This window comes from Aethalodelphis obliquidens, unplaced genomic scaffold (assembly GCF_003676395.1).
Source record: "Aethalodelphis obliquidens isolate GAN/ISIS:26980383/991018 unplaced genomic scaffold, ASM367639v1 scaffold57, whole genome shotgun sequence".
Lineage (NCBI taxonomy): Eukaryota > Metazoa > Chordata > Mammalia > Artiodactyla > Delphinidae > Aethalodelphis > Aethalodelphis obliquidens.
Genome location: NW_020838001.1, coordinates 6009628 through 6031136, shown reverse-complemented (window position 1 = coordinate 6031136; position 21509 = coordinate 6009628). Strand labels below are relative to the sequence as shown.

Below are 21509 nucleotides of genomic sequence, written 5' to 3'. Positions count from 1 at the left end.
ATTCCATGCGGCAGGAATGATTAGTTGTGTCCTTCTCATGTAATTTGCGGGGGAGAAGTATGATGTCTGAACAGTTTGTGGGCGGGAGGCATGATGCTTCACAGGGACCAGCCCCTTAGGTCCACAGGAAGGATGGAGCAAGTATCTCTGAGCTGCGGCTAGAGCAGATGGAAGCCTGTTCCTGCTCAGGTCGGGCTAAAGAGGCATCACAGGGTTCCAGAGCCCAAGTCCACCACTGTCCAGCTGCGCGATCCTAGGTGAATGAATTTCCCTCCCCGGCACTCGCTTCATTCATCTGTAAAATGGGGCTCTCTTGGGACTGAGCGCTGTGATGCTCATAAAGGGCTTGGCATGGTGTCTAGCAAATAGTAGGTGTTCGATAAAGAGGGAGATGCTGTGGTTGCTGCTGCTGTTGTTATTATTAGACTGTTCCCTTTTCCACACTGCTGCCAGAGGGAGTTTTCAGAATACAACTCTGGTCACATGACCCTCCACTCTCTGCTTGTAACCCCCAAAGGTCTTTTTCTCTTAGAGCTGGGTTTCTCAACCTCAGCACTATTGACATTTGGGGCCTGATAATTCTCTATCGTAGGGCATCCTGGGCACTGTAGGATGTTTACCAAGCTGGCCTCTACCCACTAGATGCCAGTAGCACTCTGCCCACCCCCGTCAAGATGGGACAACCAAAAATGTTTGCAGACATAGCCAAATGGTCCCTAGCATGGTCGCCCTTCCTCCACACTACCCCCTTCCCAGTTGAGAACCACTGCCTTAAATCAAACCCTGAGCATTGTCACGGCCTCCCAGGCCAGTGTGGTCTAGTGGCCTGGCTCTCACAGACCCCTTGGGTTTCGCCCAGCACTGGGCTTCCCCTTGTTCTCCCTGCTTCAGCCACTCTGGTCTCTCTGCCACAGAGACTTTGGATCTGCTGTTCCTCTGGGAAGGGCCTATTCCAGACTCCCATTCCTCTTTGCCCCTAACTCATCCTTCAGACCTCAGCTCGGTTGCAACTTTCTTAAGAAATTCTGATTTGCCCAAATGGGTCGAATCCCCTTAAATCTTGGTTTTCACTGTAGCATCTCCTTTCGCAGCACTTGTCACGGTTGTAATCTTATGTTCGTGTGTGTGATTCTTTCCTTAAAATGAAACTTTACGAAGGAGCATAAATTCCCTACAAGCGGGGAATGAGTCTTGTGTGTCCCAGTGGTTAGCACCAGGTAGAGTGTTGCTGAACGTTTGTTGGATGAATGAATGTATTCTGAGCAGTTTCATCCCGCCAGCTGGTGCCTGGCCATCTCCCAGCCAATGCCCTGGATCTCCTTGCAGAGAAAGATAAGTTCCCTGTGTTGGATGGAGCCTGGGGGAATGACAAACAATCTTTTTATCTTGTTTTGTTTTTATGCTTTTTATTGGGATATAACACACATAAAATAAAATGCACTGATCTTAAGTATACAGCTTGATGAATTTTTAAATTCTTTTTTGTTTCAATTTTTTTTCTTCGCAGTTTTTTTTTTTTTAATTCCATATTTTGGCCAAGCCGCGCGGCATGCAGGATCTTAGTTCCCTGACCAGGGATCAAACCCACACCCCCCTGCATTGGAAGTGCAGAGTCTTAACCACTGGACCTCCAGGGAAGTCCCACAGCTTGCTGAATTTTTACAAAGATAATCCTTTGTGTAGCCAACACCCAGATCAAGACGTAGAACATTGCCAGCGCCCCCAGAAGCCTCTTTCCTCTCCCTCCTACTCAGCACCCCACCCAAAGGAGACCACTGATCTCATCTGTATCATCATAGATGAACTTTGTTGGTTGTGGATGTTGTATTAGTCTGACTTCTCCAGAGAGACAGAACCAATAGGACACTTAAATATATAGAGAAAGATTTATTTTAGGGCAATAGCTTGTGCAGTTATGGAGGGTGGCTGGCCCCAAATCTGCAGGGTGGACCGGCAGGCTGGAGACCAGCGAAGGGCTGATGTTGTAGTTCAAGTCTGAAGGTCATCTGTTGGCAGAGTTCCTTCTCACTCTGGGAGGTCTTCGGGGCTTCAACTGATTAGATTAGCCCCACCACCTTAGAGAAGGCAATCTGCTTTACTCAAAATCCATCAATGTTAATATCACTGTCACAGAAACATCCAGAATAATGTTTGGTCACATATCTGGGCACCGTGGCTCACCTAAGTTGACACATAAAATTAACTAACACAGACATCATAGAAACCTCCTCTTTTGTGTCTTGCTTCTTTTGTCCAGCATTATCATGTCTGTGAGATTCATCCATGTGGTTCAGTAGCAGTAGTTCATTCTTCTTTGCTGTGTAATACTGCACTGTATTGATATACTACTGTTAATTTTTATTGTTGATGGACATTTGGGTTGCTTCCAGTTTGGGGCTATTATGAATAAAACTGCCGTTAATATATTTGTATTTACTGTTTGGTGGACATAAATGCTAATTTCTGGAATTGTGGGATAGCTGGTTTACAGGGTATATGTTTTTTTTTTTTTTTTTTTTGCGGTACGCGGGCCTCTCACCGTTGTGGCCTCTCCCGTTGCGGAGCACAGGCTCTGGACGCGCAGGCTCAGTGGCCATGGCTTACGGGCCCAGACGCTTCGCAGCATGTGGGGTCTTCCTGGACCGGGGCACGAACCCACGTCCCCTGCATCGGCAGGCGGACTCTCAACCACTGCACCACCAGGGAAGCCCGAGAAAACTGCTTTTGATGGGAGCCACGGCAGGAATCAGCTGGGTCTCAAGTACACATGTTGTATTTCCCGTTGGTCTCTGCGTCAGGACCACAGGTTGCAGGTATGGGGAGCAGAGGCTGCCTGTGGTTTCCACGAAGACCTGTGTCCTGGTGGATGGATGCTGCATCAGTCCCGTGGACTCTGGGCCTCCTGGATTTCTGAATTTCATCGACCAGTACCATTTTCTCACTGGTCTTTGGTAAAGGTTATAGGTGAAGGTTACTTTTGCTGTGTGAAGGCATTTTTGAGTCCACTACCATTGTCTCTTCTTCAAGAGAACATTTGAGCACTAAAAAGCAGGTAGACAATCAGAATAGAAGTGAATCCCCAGGGTTAAGTACATCTTATCTATTGAAAAAGTCAACATCTTGCCCTTATTTTTCTCATTGTGCTGTGCTAGTGGAAAATTCACCACAGAATGGATTTTGCGAACCACTGGGGTGACAGAAAAGTACAGACTTCGGTGCTAAACCTTGGTTTGGAAGCTAAGCCTGGTACTTAGGGCTGTATGACCTTGGCAGTGTCGCTCATCCTTTTGCAGTCCAGTTTCAAAGGCTCAGAATGTTATCTGCAGAAAACACCTGGTACAGTGCCCAGACCCCCTAATGGGGGTCCAATAAGTGTTACTTGAATGAATTTCTGATATATTTCAGGATCTGCAATCCCTTAGCCACAGGTGCAAAACCTTAAACCACTGTGAAAATAGAAAGTGCTTTTCTTATGTTTGGTGCAAATTCGTGTGGCAGCAAAGCCTGACATGAGGCCATTTTACAGTCTTTATTGATCCCCATTGGCATGAATATTCGTACGTTCTTCTCTAGAAATATCATATTTGATACTGAGCTGTTTCCCCATTGTACAGCATATGCATGTATTACCTTTCTACAATCTGGATCATCCTGAATTCGGATGTACATTTGGGTTCCAAATGTTAGAACCTAAACTGAGATTTACTTAGAAAAAAATTTCAAAAGGTATGTAATCATCGCATGAACCTAAAAAAGCCAGGGATAACTCTGGCTTCAGGTGCAGCTGAACCCAGGGGCTCAAGTGATGTCTGTCTCTGTTTCTCTCTTGTCACTCAGCTCTGAGCAGCTCTGCTTTTCTTTGAGTGTTAGCTCCATTCCCATTCTTGCCTCAGACAGATGGAGGGGAGAGGGTGTTGTAATTGGCTTAGTTTGGGTCACACCTGCCACTCTGCTTTGGACGGGATGGGTGATAGCGCCTCAGAGGAGTGTGGGGCAGACCTAAGCAGCAAGTGCTCACCGTGTCAGTTATGAACTAGTTCTGTGGCAAATCCAATCCTTTGTTCGGCTTTCCCAGCTCCAGGGAAATCACAGCCAAGCAAAGGGCGCCCTGGACGAGGACGAGACTCTTGCTGTCTCTGCCCTTCTCATTCTGGCTCTGACTCTGCAGCGCAGTGAGTAACACGTCCGAGAGCCTCACGGTAGGCTTACCTCTTGCTTCCCCAATCAGAGGGCCGGTCCTTCAAGCCTCTGGTGTTCCTGTGCCTCACGATGATGGGAAGAGCCACAGCACATGCTGTTCCCTCTGCTGGAATGTTCTCAGTGCCTGTCACCTGGTTAGAGCCAGTTCACTTGTGATTCTCAGTTTAAAGGACATAGCTTCAGAAAAGACTTCTCTGACCCTCTGAGGTTCAATCCCTGACCGTCTTTTTTTCACAGCATCACTTTCACTTTGTAATTATATATTAACTGGGCCTTTATTTGTTTAACGGCCATCTCCCTCCCCTCTTAGACTGGCATGGTCTGATGGTCGGGCCGTGTCTGTCTCACTCACCACCGTCCCTCCTCAGTGTTGGACACACAGGGGGTATATTTCACAAGTGGTAACTCCCCCAGTTGGGCCAGATGCCTAGTTCCCAGCAGCCTCAGAAGCTCTCATCTAGCTCTAGACACCTTCTCCCCCTGCTTGCCACAGCTCAGCTGGGGTGTGGTACCACTTGGATGTCACCACGCTCGCAGCTTCCTGGAAGACGAGCCCCGTGTATGTCTCTGGGCTTTTCCTGACATTCTCCAAGGAAGGCTGTCTCAATCCCAGGCTGCTGGGCAGTGCTTTCCCATAAAGTGCCACACGGGAGTGTGTAATGGACTCACTTTGCCGTGTCTTCCCTGAGCTGCACTGCCGTCCTTCTGGGAAACTGATCTGTGTGATTCTGATAGCAATGGCCAGTCACAGTGTTCTCTCCTGGAGTCTAGGTGTGGTCAGGTGACTGAGCACCAGGGTGGTGGGTCCAGGCACGTGACACAAGCTAAGCCAATCGGAGTCCTTCCCTGGGATTTCTCTCATTTCTGCTCGTGATGTCAGATGACTGTGAGGCTGGGGCCAGTTCCAGCCCCAGAGAACAGCTGCTCTGAGAGAACAAAGTTGGCTCACCAAGAGAAGCAGAGACCACAGAATAGAAGGCCCTTAGAATAGCCATGGCCCCTTTACTGGACATCCCCTGTGTGGCAGGCACCCCGCACGCGTTTTCCCTAAGGCATCACCAGCATTATGATGGGACAAGGAAAATGGGATGATGAGGCTCTTGGAGGTTCAGGCATTTGCCTAAGATTTCAACAAGGTGGAGCCAAGTAGGGTTTGCCAGAAAGCCCCGCGGTCTCTGCACTGGCCTGTGGGATGCACACCTGCCCCCCTTTAGGGGAGTCCCCTGCCTTGGAGCTGGTCTTGCCTCAGGAGAACCAGCCCTTTGTGTACCTCTGTCATTCCAGTGGGTGAGGACGGGGTGAGCAGAGGACCCCATGCCAAGGCCTCGGATGCTTTCCTTCTTTCCCTCCCCCGCCCTCCTCCCTCAGGGCAGATGCTTTGGGGACCACAGTGGAAGCGACTCTTAGGAATACCTGTGAAACAAAGGGCTTCCTTCATGAAAGAGAAAGTCCCTTTGCCCAACACCAAGCAGAATGCGCCAGTTAAACAAACAGCTGCAAAGCAAACCCATCCAAGGAAGCAGTTGAAAAAAAGGCCTGCATCTCGCACTTGGGTAACCATGTCCCTGGGAGGGAGGCTGGGGCAGAGGGAAAGGCCTCCAGCAGCCAGAGGAATCACTGGTATGTCTTAGAGTTGGAGCAGCCCAGCTCCCGGCTCCATCAGCCAGAACAAAGGGCAGAACGCACTCCTGAGCGGGGCTCGGGGGCTCTCCCGAGGACAGGAAGGCCCCCTGCGCCAGATCGGCAGCAACATCAGGATGTGAAGAAAGCCCAGCTTACCGCATCCCCTTGGCGAACCGTGACAAGCGACGCACCAGCTTTCAACACCACCCTTGTTCTCCATCAATGGGTTCCATTGTAGGCACAACTTCCCTGGCTCTGGGAGTTGGTTCTGTGCCCTGGCCAGAGTCTCAAACCAGGGGACTTGGGCTCATCTACTCCCTTCCTCTGCATCGGGAAGCATCCCCAAAGTCTTGCCCAAGAGCCCCACTGGGGAAGTTTCCTTTTGCTCCCATCAGTGGAGGGGCAGAGAGCTGGAGGGCATGCTCGGCCGTGCTCCCTCCAGGCACTTGAGCCGTTGAGTCTCCGCTTTGCCCCTCTCTCGTTGCTTTTCGCTGGATGTTCCCCGTTCAAGTCCGGAACAGAGGTCGCCAGACTACCATCTGGAGACCAAATCTGGCCCACTACCTGGTTTTCTAAATACAGTTTTATTGGAATAGCGATGCCCATTCATTTACATAGTGTTTGTGGCTGCTTTTGCCCTACGATGGCAAAGCTGAGTAATGGCAACAGAGATTGTATGGCCCACAAGGCCTATCATTTTGACTACCTGGTCCTTTAAAGAAAAACTTTGCCCGCTCATCTAGATCAGAGGGGAGTGTTAGAGAATTGAAGGTTTGGCATTTTCAGTCTCTAGCTCAGTTGACTGGTTCATTCATTTGAGCTTCTTCTATGCACCAAGCTCTGAGCAGCTTGCTAAGGATACACGAGGGATAAAGCGGACGCACTGCTAGCCCTCGAGGGAAGCAGAAGAGATGGTTACCATGCAAGCAGTTCACACAAACTTAGTTACAACTGTGCTGCGCGTTAGAGAGGAAAGGGTGGTGTGCTATGTGGACCCAACCCTGGGGTCAAGGACAGCTCCCTGGTGGGAATAATATGTCAGCTGAGACTAGGATGTGTGGGAAGTAACCAGACCAGTGGTTCAGGAGAGAGAGAGGACAGAGAATCCTCTAGACAGAGGGCCCAGCCTGGGCAAGGCAGGGCAGAGCACGGCCCCGGCCAGGAACGGAGTGAGGTCCTAGGAGGAGACATGAGAGACAGGCTTCATGGGATGGGGTGGCTGTCCCCTGGGCCACCGGTCCACCATGACTGGTCCGGTGAGAGACTGGGACGGTGTCCCTCCTTCTTTAAGACAGTAGGGTTTCCCTTTTCCCTTGTACAAAGCTCAGTCTAAATCATATTAACAGTTTCTTCTGAAATGGTGTCTGATGGTGGCCACTAGCCATGTGTGGCAATGTAAATCTCAATTTAAATTAATCAAAATATGATGTAAAATGTTCAGATCCTCAGTCACACAAGCCATACTGCAAGTGCTTGAGAGCCTCATGTGAAGATACAGAACGTTTCCACCATCAAAGAGAGTTCCCCTGGGCAACATTGGCCTAAATGAAGACTCTGGCCCAACCCTCTATCAAGGAGTCACCACGGGAGGACTTGTCTTTCAACTGGAAAAGTAAGGAGTCTGGACTTTGGGATGCAGGCTCTTGCATTCACAAGCTATGTGATCTTGGGCAGGTTATTTAATTTCTCTGAGCCTCAATTTTGTCATCTGCAAGACGGGCCCAGAACAGCATTTGGCATACTGTTGATGCTCCCTCTAAACGGCAACTGAAATCATTTCAACTTTTGCAGTAGAGTGAAAACAATTAAAAACCATGGTGGGACTTCCCTGGTGGTGCAGTGGTTTAGAATCTGCCTGCCAATGCAGGGGACACGGGTTCGAGCCCTGGTCCGGGAAGATCCCACATGCCACGGAGCAACTAAGCCTGTGTGCCACAACTACTGAGCTTGCACTCTAGAGCCCGTGAGCCACAACTACTGAGCCCGCATGCCTAGAGTCGTGCTCCACGACAAGAGAAGCCAGCGCAATGAGAAGCCCGCGCACCGCAACGAAGAGTAGCCCCCGCTCGCCGCAACTAGAGAAAGCCCGCGCACAACAAGGAAGACCCAACAGAGACAAAAAAAAAAACCAAATAAATAAATTTATGTATATTAAAAAAAAAGACCATCATGGTGGCCCGAGTATCCCTATTAGGGAGGAAACTGTCTTGGTTTGTGAAAAATACTAAGCTGCCGTGAGGCTAGGCCTGAGGGTGGGTTGTGTCTGCATTGCAGGCGGCAGGAATCTGTACGGGAGAGCAGGGAAGAGGCAGAGAATTTGCAGGGGCTGAGAATTACACGTGCTGGAGCTGGTAGGTGACGACCCTTAGTGGCTGGTGTGGCTGAACGTCTTCCTAGAACAAGGAGGTCTGAAGATCAATTAGAAACTCTGCAGGCTGAGCCGTAGGCCCTGAGCCCACCCCTTCCCAGCCAACGCCGTTCCCTGTGAATGACTCAGGAGACTGGAGAAGGGGGTAGTGTGTGGAAAGAGATGCTTTCCCCATCTGGCTCTTCATGGTGTGGAGGAGAGAAAGCACAGAGGCGCATGAGGATCCGCCTGCCATGTCAACTCAGTGAAGAGGACTCAGAATCTGAGGGGCCTGTGAGAAGCTCAGATGACCTGGAATTCACAGAAATCTTGGGAGGGCTTTGGACTTTCATGGGACAGGGAATGAGAGGTCCAGGGTCATCTCAAGGCCCAGGAGGCCTCGGTGGACATCTGGGTGGCCCTAAACTCTGAACTCTGAGGGTGGGGTCCAAGCCTTCCCCTCAGTGCACAGTGCAAAGCCCTGTGTTCTGGATATGTGGGCAGGGTGCTGACAATATCCATTGGCTTGAACTGGAGTTTAGTTCTTCATTCATGTATTCATTCATTCATATGAATAAGTGGGCAGGCCTACTGTGGCTATATATGTCCAAAAACCCAATGCACACTAATTTAAGGGAAAAAAATGAACAATTTATATAACAACAGTAATCCCTGGGGGTGAATCAAATCTGGCTTTAGGGAAAGCTGGATCCGGGGCTCTAAGAATAGAAAAAGGACTGAGTTCTCCTTCCTTTCATCGGTCCCTCTTTTCGGTCTAATAAGATGGCCGCCAGCAGCTCCAGGGCAACATGAGCTTCCTTATTCCAGAACGAGGGGAACAAGGAGTTTCCCAGAAGCCCCAGTGACAGTGTCTTTGTGAGTCACTGGCTCTGATGGGGTCACACGCTTCTCCCTGAACCCGTGGAACAGGATGGTCTGTTTGGCTTGGGCTCTCACAGGTTCCCCACAGTCTGAGCCAGAGAACTTATGGAATAAAGTAAATCAGGGGAACCGAGGAACGTAGACAGAGGTGAGCAGGTGCTGGGCGTGGAAGAAGAGCTGTCCGCCACGATCAGTTCACAGAACACCCTCGGGCTGCTCTGGGTGCAGCAGAGGGCAGGCTGGACCCTGCGCCCGCACGGAGCTTATGTTCTAGAGGGGACGTTGACCCTTATCCCAATGGTCCTTCACCTCCCCTCCCTTCTGGCCCGTGACCAGCCCAGAGAGAGGAGTGAAATTAACTGTCCTTTGTTATTGGGACACTTCCTGAGAGCAACAAAGGGCCTTTCACAGGGAGAACATGAAGCAAGTAGATGCAGGATGACCTGGAAGTCACAGAATTTGGTTGTTGAGGTGCCAGATGAAAAACACCCAGCAGGTCATGTTCAGAATTTGGAGCTAAAACAGACATGCTCTTAAAGAAAAGAAATCCATATATGGCCAGCATGGCAGGTACACCTTTTGGAGTGAAGGACACTGGGCTGAATACTCAGAAACCGAAAACCCATGGAAACTTCTGCAAAGTCAGCGCTCAGTGGGAGCCAAGTTCCCTTCCAGGCTTTACCCCTGCTCTGGCTGGAGGCACCCCACGGGGAACCAGGGGAAACTGAGGCCCCAGGTACTGGTTCTCAGGCCCACCCCTCTCCCAGCCACCAAGACCACGTCCGGTGCAGAGTTCTAGGCAGAGGGAGCAGCAAGTGGCAAGACCGTGGAGGAAAAGAACATGGAAAAACCAAGGGACAAAAAGCAGAAGGCTGGAGCGGAGAGAGAGACCCGGTGGGAGATGCGCATGGGTGTGGGCTGGGCCAGATCTTGGAGGAGTTTGGAAGCCAAGGAGAAGAGCTGCATCATTATCCTGAGAGCCAGGCTGCCCTTGATGGGAGTGAAGTGAGGGCGGAGCAGGGGCGGGGAGGAGCTGTATGAGTTGTTCTGGGGCTGCTATAGTACTAATAATTAATAATAGTAATAATAAACAACGGTGCGGCTTAAAACAAGAGAAATGCACTCTGTTGGAATTCAGAAAGTAAGAAGTCTGAAATCAAGGCGTCAGCAGGGTCGTGCTCCCTCTAATGGGTCTAGAGAAAGATCCTTCCCGGCCGCTTCCAGCTTCTGGGGGTTCCCGCCGATTCTTGCTGTTCTTTGGTCTGCATCTGTATCACTCCGGTCTCTGCCTCCGTCTTCACATGGCTCTCTTTTATGGCTCTCTTTTATGTGTGTCCCTGTGTGTACTGTCCTCTTATCAGCACTGGTCTTAGGGTCCACCCTAATCCAGTATGATCTCATTTTAACTAATTACACCTGCAAAGACCCTATTTCCAAAAAAGGTCATATTTGAGGTTTCAGGTGGACATGAGTTTGGGGGGACACTTCAATTCACAGTGGTGGTCTGATATGATTTTCATGTGGCACAAGGGACTCCAGCAGCACGAGGAATGGATTAAAGGAGGCCAGTGTGGAAGCAGGAGGCCAGCTTGGTGGGCAGGAGAGAGGTGGAGGGAACCTGGGCTAGGATGGGGATGGTGGCGATGGGGGGAAGTGGATGGAGTCCAAAGATGCGTGGGAAGCAGAATCAACAGGACTTGGTGATGGACAAGATGTGGGCAGAGGGAAAGGGAGATTGTAAGAATATGCCCCAGGTTTCCGCGTGGCTGGCCTGTTTCATTATCAGTGAACCCAATTTGGTGAGACATAGGGTAGGATATGAAATAGACATGCAGAAGGGAAAAAAGAAAAAAAAATTAAAAGAAAGAGAAGATGGCTTGGGCTTGTTTACACCCCATAAGATTTGCCCACAAGCTGCAGTTCTCTGGGGACACCTCACAACCTCCTGGCTCAGCGCGTGGGCACCACATGGAAACGCTGATGGCCCAGCAATAGAATAAATAACCCTCTCAGTGAGCTCATCCTAAATTAGGTCTCCCCTCCTTGCTCACTCCAGCCCCTGGACTGGGGAAATTGCTGGCAGTGTGACGGAGTGCAGCATCCTGTGGCCCTGGGGCTGGGACTGCCCGGTGCTAGGGGACATGGCCTGACACAGGGGCAGGCGCAGGTGTTCAGAGTCCAGATCTCTGACTCAGAGTGCTGGGAAAGGCCCCAACCTTTTTTTCCATTGCAGTTCCTTTTGGGGGCTCCTGGTATCATAGACATAAGGAACATGATCATTGGAGCCAGGCAGCCTGGGTTTGTCTGGAGTCTGGGTGAGTTCCCTGTGCCTAGGTTAGTAACAAACTGTCGTGAACTTGGTGGCTTAAAAACAACAGAAATTTCTTCTCTCACAGTCAGCAGGCCAGAGGTCTGAAGTCAGTGCCTCAGGGCTGAAGTCAAGGTGTGGGCGGGGACGTGCTCCCTCTAGAGGCTCCGGGGGAGGATCCTTCTTCGCCTCTTCGAGCTCCTGGTGGCTGCTGGTGATCCCTGACCTGTGCTCACATCACTCCAGTCTTCAAGGACAGCATCTTCAAGTTGCCCGCTGCTTCCCTCTTGTAGGGGTACATGTGATTGCATTTAGAGCCTATTGGGTAATCCAGGATAATGTCCCCAACTCAAGATTCCTAATTTACCTTTTTTTTCTTTGACCGTACCATGCGGCTTGTGGGATCTTAGTTCCCTGACCAGGAATCGAACACGTGCCCCCCTGCAGTGGAAGCGCGGAGTCTTAACCACTGGACCGCCAGGGAGTCCCTCAAGATTGCTAATTTAATCACATCTTTTCCCATATAACATCCAGGGATTAGGACCTGATATATTTGGTTGGGGGTGGAGGGTAGCTTTATTCTGCCTGCTACAAATTCCTTCACTTACAGTCTGCGTAGCAAGTTACTTTTCTCTCTGTGCCTCCGTTTCCTCATGTGTGAATAGCAGAGACTCTGCTTTTAATGAAAGAACCCCCAACCTTTAGGTGGCCACAAAGTCATTGGAATAACGACCGCATTTCCCAGGGTCCCTTGCAGCTTGACGAGACCATGTGCCTAGGCTCTAGCCAGTGGGATGTGCGTAATCTCTGGGCAGTGCCCTACCCCTCCTCTTTCTTCATGCTTGCTGGTCAGGAGTTGGATGTGGTGGCTAAAGAACTGCAGCAGCCACCTGGGGCCAGGAGGTGAATTTGGGCGGTGCTCGTAGGTGCTTATAAGGGTTGAATAAGAGGAGCGTATTTCTTTCTCCTCCCACTTCCGCTCTACCCCTTGTTCGTCTTCCTCCTCTTCCACCATGAATATTTCTCTCTTTCTCCTCCCGTCCCCCACTTCTCCCCTCTCCCTCTTCCCCCTCCTTTCCCGCTTCCTTCCCACCCCCCACCCCACATTCTCTTCTTTATCGTCACCACTGCTGCTTTAGTTCTGAGGCTCCTGGACTCGCAGGCGACCTTGGCCACTACACTCAGCCCTCTGACCCGCTGAGTGTTGGGGATCTTTGCCTGGAATGCCTATCTAAGCCACACCCACAGCTTGTTTCTTTAGTCATTCTTGATTATTAACACAAACAAGCAGGGACTAAGCAAGCTGCTGTGCTGGGCACTTGACATACCTGCTTTCCAAACTTTACAGCAATTACTTTGTAAAATGATCATCATGTGAGGGATCGTGTTATCTTTATGAAAGTCCTAGCTGGCCCAGTGTTACAGGAAGAAGTTGAGGCTCTGAGCCTCACAGTTTCACAGCTGGAAGGGGCGGAATCAGGAGTCCACCTGCTCCTGTGCTCTTAGCCATGGCACTGCATCCTTCCATGGTAGTTTACGGGCCCCTGATAGGGGACTGGCCAGTAAGGGAGACCAAGAGAAGAAAGATCAGCTCCGCCCTTGGGGAATTCCTCATGGAGTGGGGCATGCTGGCTTGGGGAGGCCCCTTGGGGTCAGCCCCTGAGGTGGTTTCCTGGAGAAGGTAATATATGAACTGAATCATGGTGAGAGGGTGGAGTGTGTACAGGGACAGTGAGGTGAGCTCTGGGGTAGCGGGATCAGGGTGTGTTGGGGAATCAGGAAGTGGACAGTTTGTTCCGGGGATGGGTAAGGGTTTTGAATCTGGGCAAAGTAGTGCTTCCTGCTTTCAGTGAGAGATCTATAAGTTTCTTCCTTCTTCCACCATGAAATTTGTTTTCATTATATTAGCATAATGCATATTTATTGGGAGAAAATTTGGAAAATACAGGAAATCATAGAGCAGACTTCTCCACCTAAGCGTTCACTGCTATCAATTTATTTTTATATTTTGGGACTTCCCTGGTGGTGCATTTGTTAAGACTCCACGCTCCCAATGCAGGGGCCCCAGGTTCAATCCCTAGTCAAGGAACTAGATCCCACATGCATGCTGCAACTAAGGAGCCTACCTGCTGCAACTAAGACCCAGCGCAACCAAATAAATAAATATTTATTTATTTATTTTTACACCTTTTTTTTTTTGGCCATGCTGGCACGTGGGGTCTTAGCACGGCTTGGCCATGGTTCGACCAGGGATCGAACCCAAACCCCCTGCGTTGGAAGCATGGAGTCTTAACCGCTGGACAGCCAGGGAAATCCCCACTGCTGTTAATTTATTAGTGGCTGTGCTCACCCTCATGAGACCTTCCAATGCCAGGCACCCTGCTGCCTGCTTTCCACACAGGGCAGCTTCTCGCTGTGTCCTGACATGGTGGATGGGCAAGGAGGCTCTCTGGCCTCTTATAAGGGCACTAATCCCATTAATGAGGGCTCCACCCTCATGACCTTAGCACCTCCCAAAGGCCAAAGGCCCCACCTCCTAATGCTATCTCACTGGGGGTTAGGATTTCAACATGAATTTTTGGGGGTGGGGTGGGACACAGACATGCAGTCCATAAAAAGTTCCACTCAAGACCCCTCCTGCTACCGTTTTATAGCCACGGCCACCTCCCACCCCTGGCAACTGCTAATCTGTTCTCCATTTCTATAATTTCGTCATTTCTAGAATGTTATATAAATGAAATTACATGGTATATAACCTTTTGAGACTTTTTTTTTCACTCAGCAGAATGCCCTTGAGTATTCTCCATGTAATTTTGCATCCCACAGCATGACTATATTCAATTAGATGAATAGATCATAACGTATTTAACTAACCCCCTCCTACCTACTTAGTTTATTTTCATTTAAAAGTATTTTGAGTTATGCTGTGGCAAATATCCTTGAAGCAGTGTATTTGCTTATATAAAGTATTTGCTCATATAAAGATTTGTTTCTGAAGACAGATTCCCTGCTTTGGACTTGCTGAGTCACGCATGTTTGAAAAAACCTCTCCTAATTGGCCAGTATAAGCGATGTTCTAATTTTCACCCCTCCCACTGATGTGGGAGACTCTTTGGGTCCCTACACCCTCACCCTCTTTCTTAAGGAGGAAGCTCTTGTTCTCTTAAGCTCATCTCAGGTCTGGGGTTGCTAAATATGGACAGGAAGGGACCAGAGCAGAGAAGCAGCCGGAATATCAGCAAGGGGGCCCCGAGGTCAAAGGGCGAGGTTGTGGGGCTCTGGCCCTGGTGTGGGCTCAGTGGTAGAAGTGTCCCAGTTTGATGAGAGTGCGGTGCTGCTCTACCAATAGGAGACAGGAAAGTTGGGGGGCGCTTTCTATGCCTGATGCCCTCCCAGCCTCTTGGTGCTCTTGTCCCATTTTAACGAGACCACCATCATGTAGGGGTCACAAACACAGGTTCTTAGGGGCCAGATGGATCGTGGAAATGGTGATGTAAGAAAAACATGCTCTCTCCTTTCTCCTGAGACACATGACCTATGCTCCAGCAATCTTCCTCCCTCTCCACTCTTTGACAGATGTAAGAGTACAAGAAATATTCTCTTTTCCTCTTAACTGGCACCAGCGCAATACACTGTAGCCTCGGGGCTTTGCTCTTGCTGGCCCCTGCACCTGGCATGCTCTTCTCCAGAGATCCCAGCTCACCCCTCACCTCCTGCAGGATTCCCCCAATGTCACCATCTCAGGGAGGCCTTCTTCGCTCGCCCCGCCCCGCAGCACTTCTAGCCCACTTTCTCTGTTTGATTTTCGCAGTAGCATTCGTCACCATCCACGGTCTGTACATGTCGTGCATTTAGATTCTTTTTGCCTGTTTCCCCCCATATTTTTTTTTTTGCGATATGCGGGCCTCTCACTGTTGTGGCCTCTCCCGTTGCGGAGCACAGGCTCCGGACGCGCAGGCTCAGCGGCCATGGCTCACGGGCCCAGCCACTCCGCGGCATGTGGGATCTTCCCGGACCGGGGCACGAACCCGTGTCCCCTGCATCGGCAGGCGGACTCCCAACCACTGCGCCACCAGGGAAGCCCCCCCCATATTTTTGTTGTCTTGTTCCCAGCGGTATCCTCAGTGCTGAGAACAGTGCCTGACTCATGGTAAGCACTTGGAACATCTTGTTGAATGAATGAGTGAATGAATGAATGAGTGAACTAACAGATAAATGAATGAACAAATGAATGAATGAATGAAAGAAAAGAATGAATGAAAGGAAGGAAGGAAGGGAAGAAAGAGAAAAAAGGAAGGAAGAAATGAAGAAAGAGAAAGGAAGGAAGGAAGGAAGGAAGAAAGGAAGAAAGAAAGAAGCTAACTCAGTCTAGCATAAGTTAAACCATGCTGGTCCATGGCACCTGGCAGGCTGTGAACTTTAGACTCCTGAACGAAAGGGAGGGGTGAGGCCTGGGGTAAGCCGATGTGTTGCCATCTAAAGGAAGCACCCGCTGTTCCACGCCAGCCCACTGCTGCCTGGTCTTCAGTTTTTCAGGACTGAGTGAACAATCTCAATTTAAGTTACCATACCAGATAAGATTGCCAATATTTGAGCATTTGGGGCCTACAGAAATGACAATTCCATGTGATCCAAACAATACACAGGACTTCCCTGGTGGCGCAGTGCTTAAGAATCCACCTGCCAATGCAGGGGACATGGGTTCGATCCCTGGTCCGGGAAGATTCCACATGCCGTGGAGCAACTAAGCCCGTGCGCCACAACTACTGAGCCTGTGCTCTACAGCCTGTGAGCCACAACTACTGAAGGCTGCACGCCACAACTACTGAAGCCCGTGCGCCTGGAGCCTGTGCTCTACAAGAGAAGCCACCACAATGAGAAGCCCGCGCACCGCAACAAAGAGTAGCCCCCGCTCGCTGCAACTAGAGGAAACCTGCGCGCAGCAATGAAGACCCAACACAGCCAAAATAATAATAATAATAGATAAATAAATATAATTTTAAAAAAGTTTAAAAACAAACAGTACACAATTCCTCCCAATTTCAGTTGCTGCCGACAAGTTTTCAACCACATTATTCACCACAACAAACCCACTGCTTGGGCCAAAGGGACACGTCTCTGAGCTGGCTTCTCCCAGGACCACCAGTCTGCAAGATGCATAAAGGCTTTCAGTAGCTAGCTGTCACCCCCAAAAGAAAAGCACCAGCTCTGCCTGGGTCCTTGGGTTCCGTAGAGAGCGGCTGGGCCAACAGAAATGGAGAGGTGGGGGAGAAGGGAAACGTGGAGGAATCCCCCCTCCTCCATGTAACAACTGCAGACCCCTGCGAGAAGCCTCTTCTCAGGGAGGGGCTTCTGCCCCCAGTGGGTCTCCCCGAGCCACATGGGGCAGCCCCAGCTTTCTGGGTCCGGCCTGAGTCCCTTCTTGCTCCTGGGTGTGATTCCGTCAGGCCGCAGGAGCGTGTCAGTGATGGTGCTGCCTGTCATCAGATGCACAGGTGTTCGAAACTCAGAAAGCTGCTAAAGAGGCTTCTAGGCAATCGAGGGGGGTTGGGTGGGGAGAAAAGAAGCTTCTGGAAATAAAACAAGCCAGTCACCGAGGGCAGTGTGATGGGGCCTTGGTGGGATTGAAGAGTGGTCCTGCCTGTGGGAAGGGTCAGGTCAGCACGGCCCTCCCCTTGGAGCATGCGATGGGGCAGTGCTAGCCGGGCCCAGGACGGGGCGCAACCTGCCCCTAAGTCCAGTCGGGAGGCCCCCTCCCACCCTGCCAAGTGTGCCAGGGTCTCCCATCCCTTTGGGTCGGGCACAGCCTCCACCATTCATTCACTTACTGTCTCATTCAATTTTCAGCTCCTTTGCGCTAAACGTCTACTACGGCTCTGGGTGCTGCGGAGACGGCCGTGAGCGAGGGGCAAAGCACTGGCGGCCCGGCTCCTTCACTGAGTGGAAAGTAAGTCAACAAGTGACATGCAGTGCAAGGCTGGGGCTGTGGAGATGCTCACCCCAGTGCAGCCACCGCCTGCCTCGCTCCCACCCTCTCCATCTCTCCACAAACACCATCATCTCCTTTTCTCTTTTGCCACAGACCACGAAGGTCCACACGACAAAGCCCACGTTATTCACAACCGAACCTGGCTTCTCTTTCTGGAACGTTGGAGAGTGGATGCTCTTGACAGGCACCGGCTGCTCCAGGTGAGGGGAAGACTTTGCCATTCCAGGCAGGGCTGTGGGGTGGGAAGGGGAAGGGGAGCGGTTCTTCCCTCCTCATCAGGAAGGTTGGAGTTTTCTGACACAGCAAAGAAACAGCAACGACTGCAAATCAGTTAGCCGTTGTACTTGTACAGGTGGAAGGTTTCCGTCCTGCCACGCGTTTATGGCCATTTGGAATCATGCATTTTCTTGTTAATATATCTGTCTTCTCTGCTTGCTTGAAATGATCAAACTAACAGTTATTGGCTGCTTCAATATGTTGCATTATGTGTATTTATTCATTCAAGACTCAGAACACCTTGTGAGCTAGGGTCCATCGTCGTCTCCTGTTTGTAGTATAGGAAATTCAGATGCAGAGAGGTTAGGTAGGACGGCCAAAGACACACAGTTAGAAAGAGGAGGGATCTGGGATTTGAACTTAGGACCAAGGTCCTATGTTCGTAATTTCTATCCCAAGTTGCTTTGTCGGCGAGTGAAGGCAGTGACCATGCCTGCTTGTTCAGCATGGGGTCCCACAGCATCTGGCTTGGAGTTGATGTTCGGTACCTTTTGTGGAATGAATGAATGAATGAATGCACCTTTACCAGGATGGATGGTGCCTACTTCTGTGAGGGGCTATTGGGCTCTCTGTACTGTGTTTTTTTATTTTTTGGTTGCGCCGGTTTTTAGTTGTGGCAGGCGGGCTCCTTAGTTGTGGCTCCAGGGCTCCTTAGTTGCGACCTGCGAACTCTTAGTTGCGGCATGCATGTGGGATCTAGTTCCTGGACCAGAGATCAAACCCAGGCCCCCCACATTGGGAGCGCAGAGTCTCACTCACTGGACCACCAGGGAAGTCCCCTGCCTGTATTGTTTTTGTTCTAATTCACGTTTGGCAAGTGGTTAGCTCTTGGCACATGGAAGTTACTCAGAAAATGTCCACTGACTGGATGAATGACTGAGGGAGAGAGTGAGTGACTCTGAAGTTGATGAGGCCAAGAGGCAAAAAGGGAGAGAGGGAGGGACTGAGCCCAGACATGCATTTGCCCAGGCCCCAGTCTTGGTTTTCTCCTCGTTGGACCACTGCTATTGTTGTTTTGCTGTTCTGTTGTCATGAATCTGGACCTTTGCTTTGCTTCTTTCCTGTATCCTCTGCGTCAACATCAGGGGATCAGGGCGTTTGGACACCTGGATGGCATCAGGATGTCCCTGTGAGTGCTGGGTTTTTGTGGTGGCAGAGTCCAGCAGACCTCACAACATCCCAGCAGCTCTGGGAGAAGCCCCAGCTGTGATGTCCAGGACTTGAGGCGGGATACAGGGCCCATGGAAGATGTTGAACACTCCTGCTGCCTTTTGTGGATTCTCAGCTCCTGGTGTGTGTGGGCGCTCAGCCGGTGGCTGCTGGGTGTCCATCCAGGCCTTCACGCGTACACTCGTGCATTCCCTCGTTTGCTGCATTCGGCCCGGTTACCTGCCATGAGCCCTGGCCTCGCCCCCTCCCAACACTGTGAGCAGGTTAGTCCCAAAGTGCTGTGAGCTCAGTGTCCTTATTGGTAAACAGACTGTGACTGTCCCTTTTTTGCAAGATGATTGTGGGTTAAACAAATGAAGGCAGTAAAGCTGCAAGAACAGAGCAAGGCCTGCAGGAGACCCTTAACAAATGGAAAGACACAGGTGTCTGCAGGTGTATGGGCATCAATTCACTCACAAATGAGGCCAGTGGTATCTCCAGGAGACGCATGAGTTTTCAGATGAGACCCAGTTGGGTTGGGACGGAAAAGAGAGAAGGAATTTTTCCACCCTCATCTTTATGTTCCCTTTATTTTCTAAGAAAAGTGTGCTGTGTAATGAGAAAAGCAGAACGGGGTGACTTGGTGTTAATTTTGGAGATTTCTCTTATTCGTTAATCTTTCACTAACAAGTGTAGTCCAGGGTAAATCCCTAACAATTCTGGGATTTGGGAAGAAAAGACAAAGCCATTTGTGGGCCATTCTGGTTCTCTTCTGCAAAAATTCTCAAGCCAGAGCAGCAGGGCAGGGTGGTGCGGGGAGAATCCTGCCTTTGGAAGAACATGTGGGAAGCCAGGGTCACGTGTAGAGCCGGGATAAGAAGATTTGATGCTGGTAAGTGCACAGGTTGTCCTAGGGTGGGCTTGGGTGTGGGTTCTGGTCTTTTCCAACAAGGAAGAGAATTTTTGCCTTCATTTGGGTGTGGTCGAGTGGCTAAAGGGGCTAGGCCTGGAGTTACCTGCCAAAGAACAATCTCGATGTGTGCATTTCTCCAAGCATTGGCCAAATCCATAACGATGGACATCGTGCATTCATCCATCACTTTGTTCATTTATGACATTTATTATAGAATAAGTGGGAATATCAGATAAGGTGTCTGAAAACAAAGAAATCCCTTGTGGTTCTACCACTCAATTTATTTTTTATTTATTTTATTTTTAATTTTTTAAAAATTGACGTACAGTTGATTTACAATGTTTCAGGTGTACAGCAAAGTGACTCAGTTATTCTTTTTCATATTCTTTTCCATTATAGATTATTACAAGGTATTGAATATAGTTCCCTGTGCTACACATTAGGCCTTTGTTGTTTATCCATTTTATATACAGTAATGTATATCTGTTAATCCCAGATTCCTAATTTATCCCTCTACCCCCATTCCCCTTTGGTAACCATAAGTTTGTTTTCTATGTCTGTGAGTCTGTTTCTGTTTTGTAAATAAGCTCATTTGTATCATTTTTTAAGATTCCACATATAAGTGTTATCACGATATTTGTCTGACTTCACTTAGTATGATAATCTCTAGGGCCATCCATGTTGCTGCAAATGGCATTATTTCATTCTTTTCAATAGCTGAGTAATATTCCATTGTATACCTGTACCACATCTTCTTTATCCATTCATCTGTCAATGGACATTTAGGTTGCTTCCATGTCTTGGCTATTATAAATAATGCTGCTATGAACATTGGGGCACGTGTGTCTTTTTGAATTAGAGTTTTCGTCTTTTCCAGATACATGCCCAAAAGTGGGATTGCTGGATCATATGGTAGCTCTATTTTCAGTTGTTTAAGGAACCTCCATACTGTTCTCCACAGTGGCTGCACCAATTTACATTCCCACCAACAGTGTAGGAGGGTTCCCTTGTCTCTGCCACTCAGTTTAAATCAGCTACATATGCATGCATTTCCCTAAGTGGTGTAGCAGGGCCATTAGGTGTTTAGAAAGGACATGGGAAAACAAAGCCATGTTATCACCAGGCGGTGTTTGATGGAGCCATTAGCACACAACCACGAAGGTAGGGACCCCCAGCCTTCACCTCCTGGCCGGTCAGAGGCGTCGTGCGGTCCAGGGATAAAAGCATCCTGTCAGCTCCCACTGCTCCAAGCCAGGAAGCTGGGGTGTTCTTGGGAAGTTCGGGCATGGGTACCAAATGGATGTCCCAGGAACAGTCCAGTGAGGAAATAACCATCAGGGGCACTGACCCCATCCTACCTTGGCAGTGAAGGGAGGTGAAGTTCTGCTGGAGGTGCCCCACCATCATCCTCCCCGTGTCCGTGCACACCAGCCACCAGCACCTGCATTTCTCTGCCCAAGGGCTTCCTGTGGTAACGGTGGGAGATTTGCCGTTCTTGGGGCCAGCTGAAGTACTGGGAGTTGCTGCCCCCTGGGAGCGGTCCTCAGCCAGTGACTCACAGGAATGGTGCATGAGTCCCTTCCAGTGGGCTGGCACCCAGTCCCCCCAGCACCATTGAGCTCCAGCCACTCAGACACTCGGGTGGTAGCTGGTGACACTTCCTGTGCTGCCTTCCCTCACTTCTCACCCTCCACCAGGTCTTCTGTGGACGCACCTCCCAACCAGATCCCTCGCATTCAAATCCTTGCCTCAAGGTCTTCTTCTAGAAGCCCACTGTCTGCCCACACAGCACGTAGGCAAGGAAGACAGATGGTAAAACCCG

The 21509-nt window shown here is 50.0% G+C and overlaps 1 protein-coding gene across 4 annotated transcripts in view; it reads left to right on the top strand.

Moving 5' to 3' along the window:
* TFAP2C (transcription factor AP-2 gamma) overlaps positions 1–21509 on the top strand; it is a 169948-nt gene that overhangs the window by 43865 nt on the left and 104574 nt on the right. For 2 of the 4 annotated variants that reach the window (XM_027086928.1, XM_027086933.1), the window contains exon 7: positions 17443–17549. In XM_027086928.1, the coding sequence (XP_026942729.1) occupies positions 17443–17549 (107 nt within the window). Of the gene's footprint in view, positions 1–5484; positions 6417–17207; positions 17287–17442; positions 17550–21509 lie in introns of those variants that run through there. The other 2 variants (XM_027086936.1, XM_027086937.1) reach the window with 2 other exon arrangements.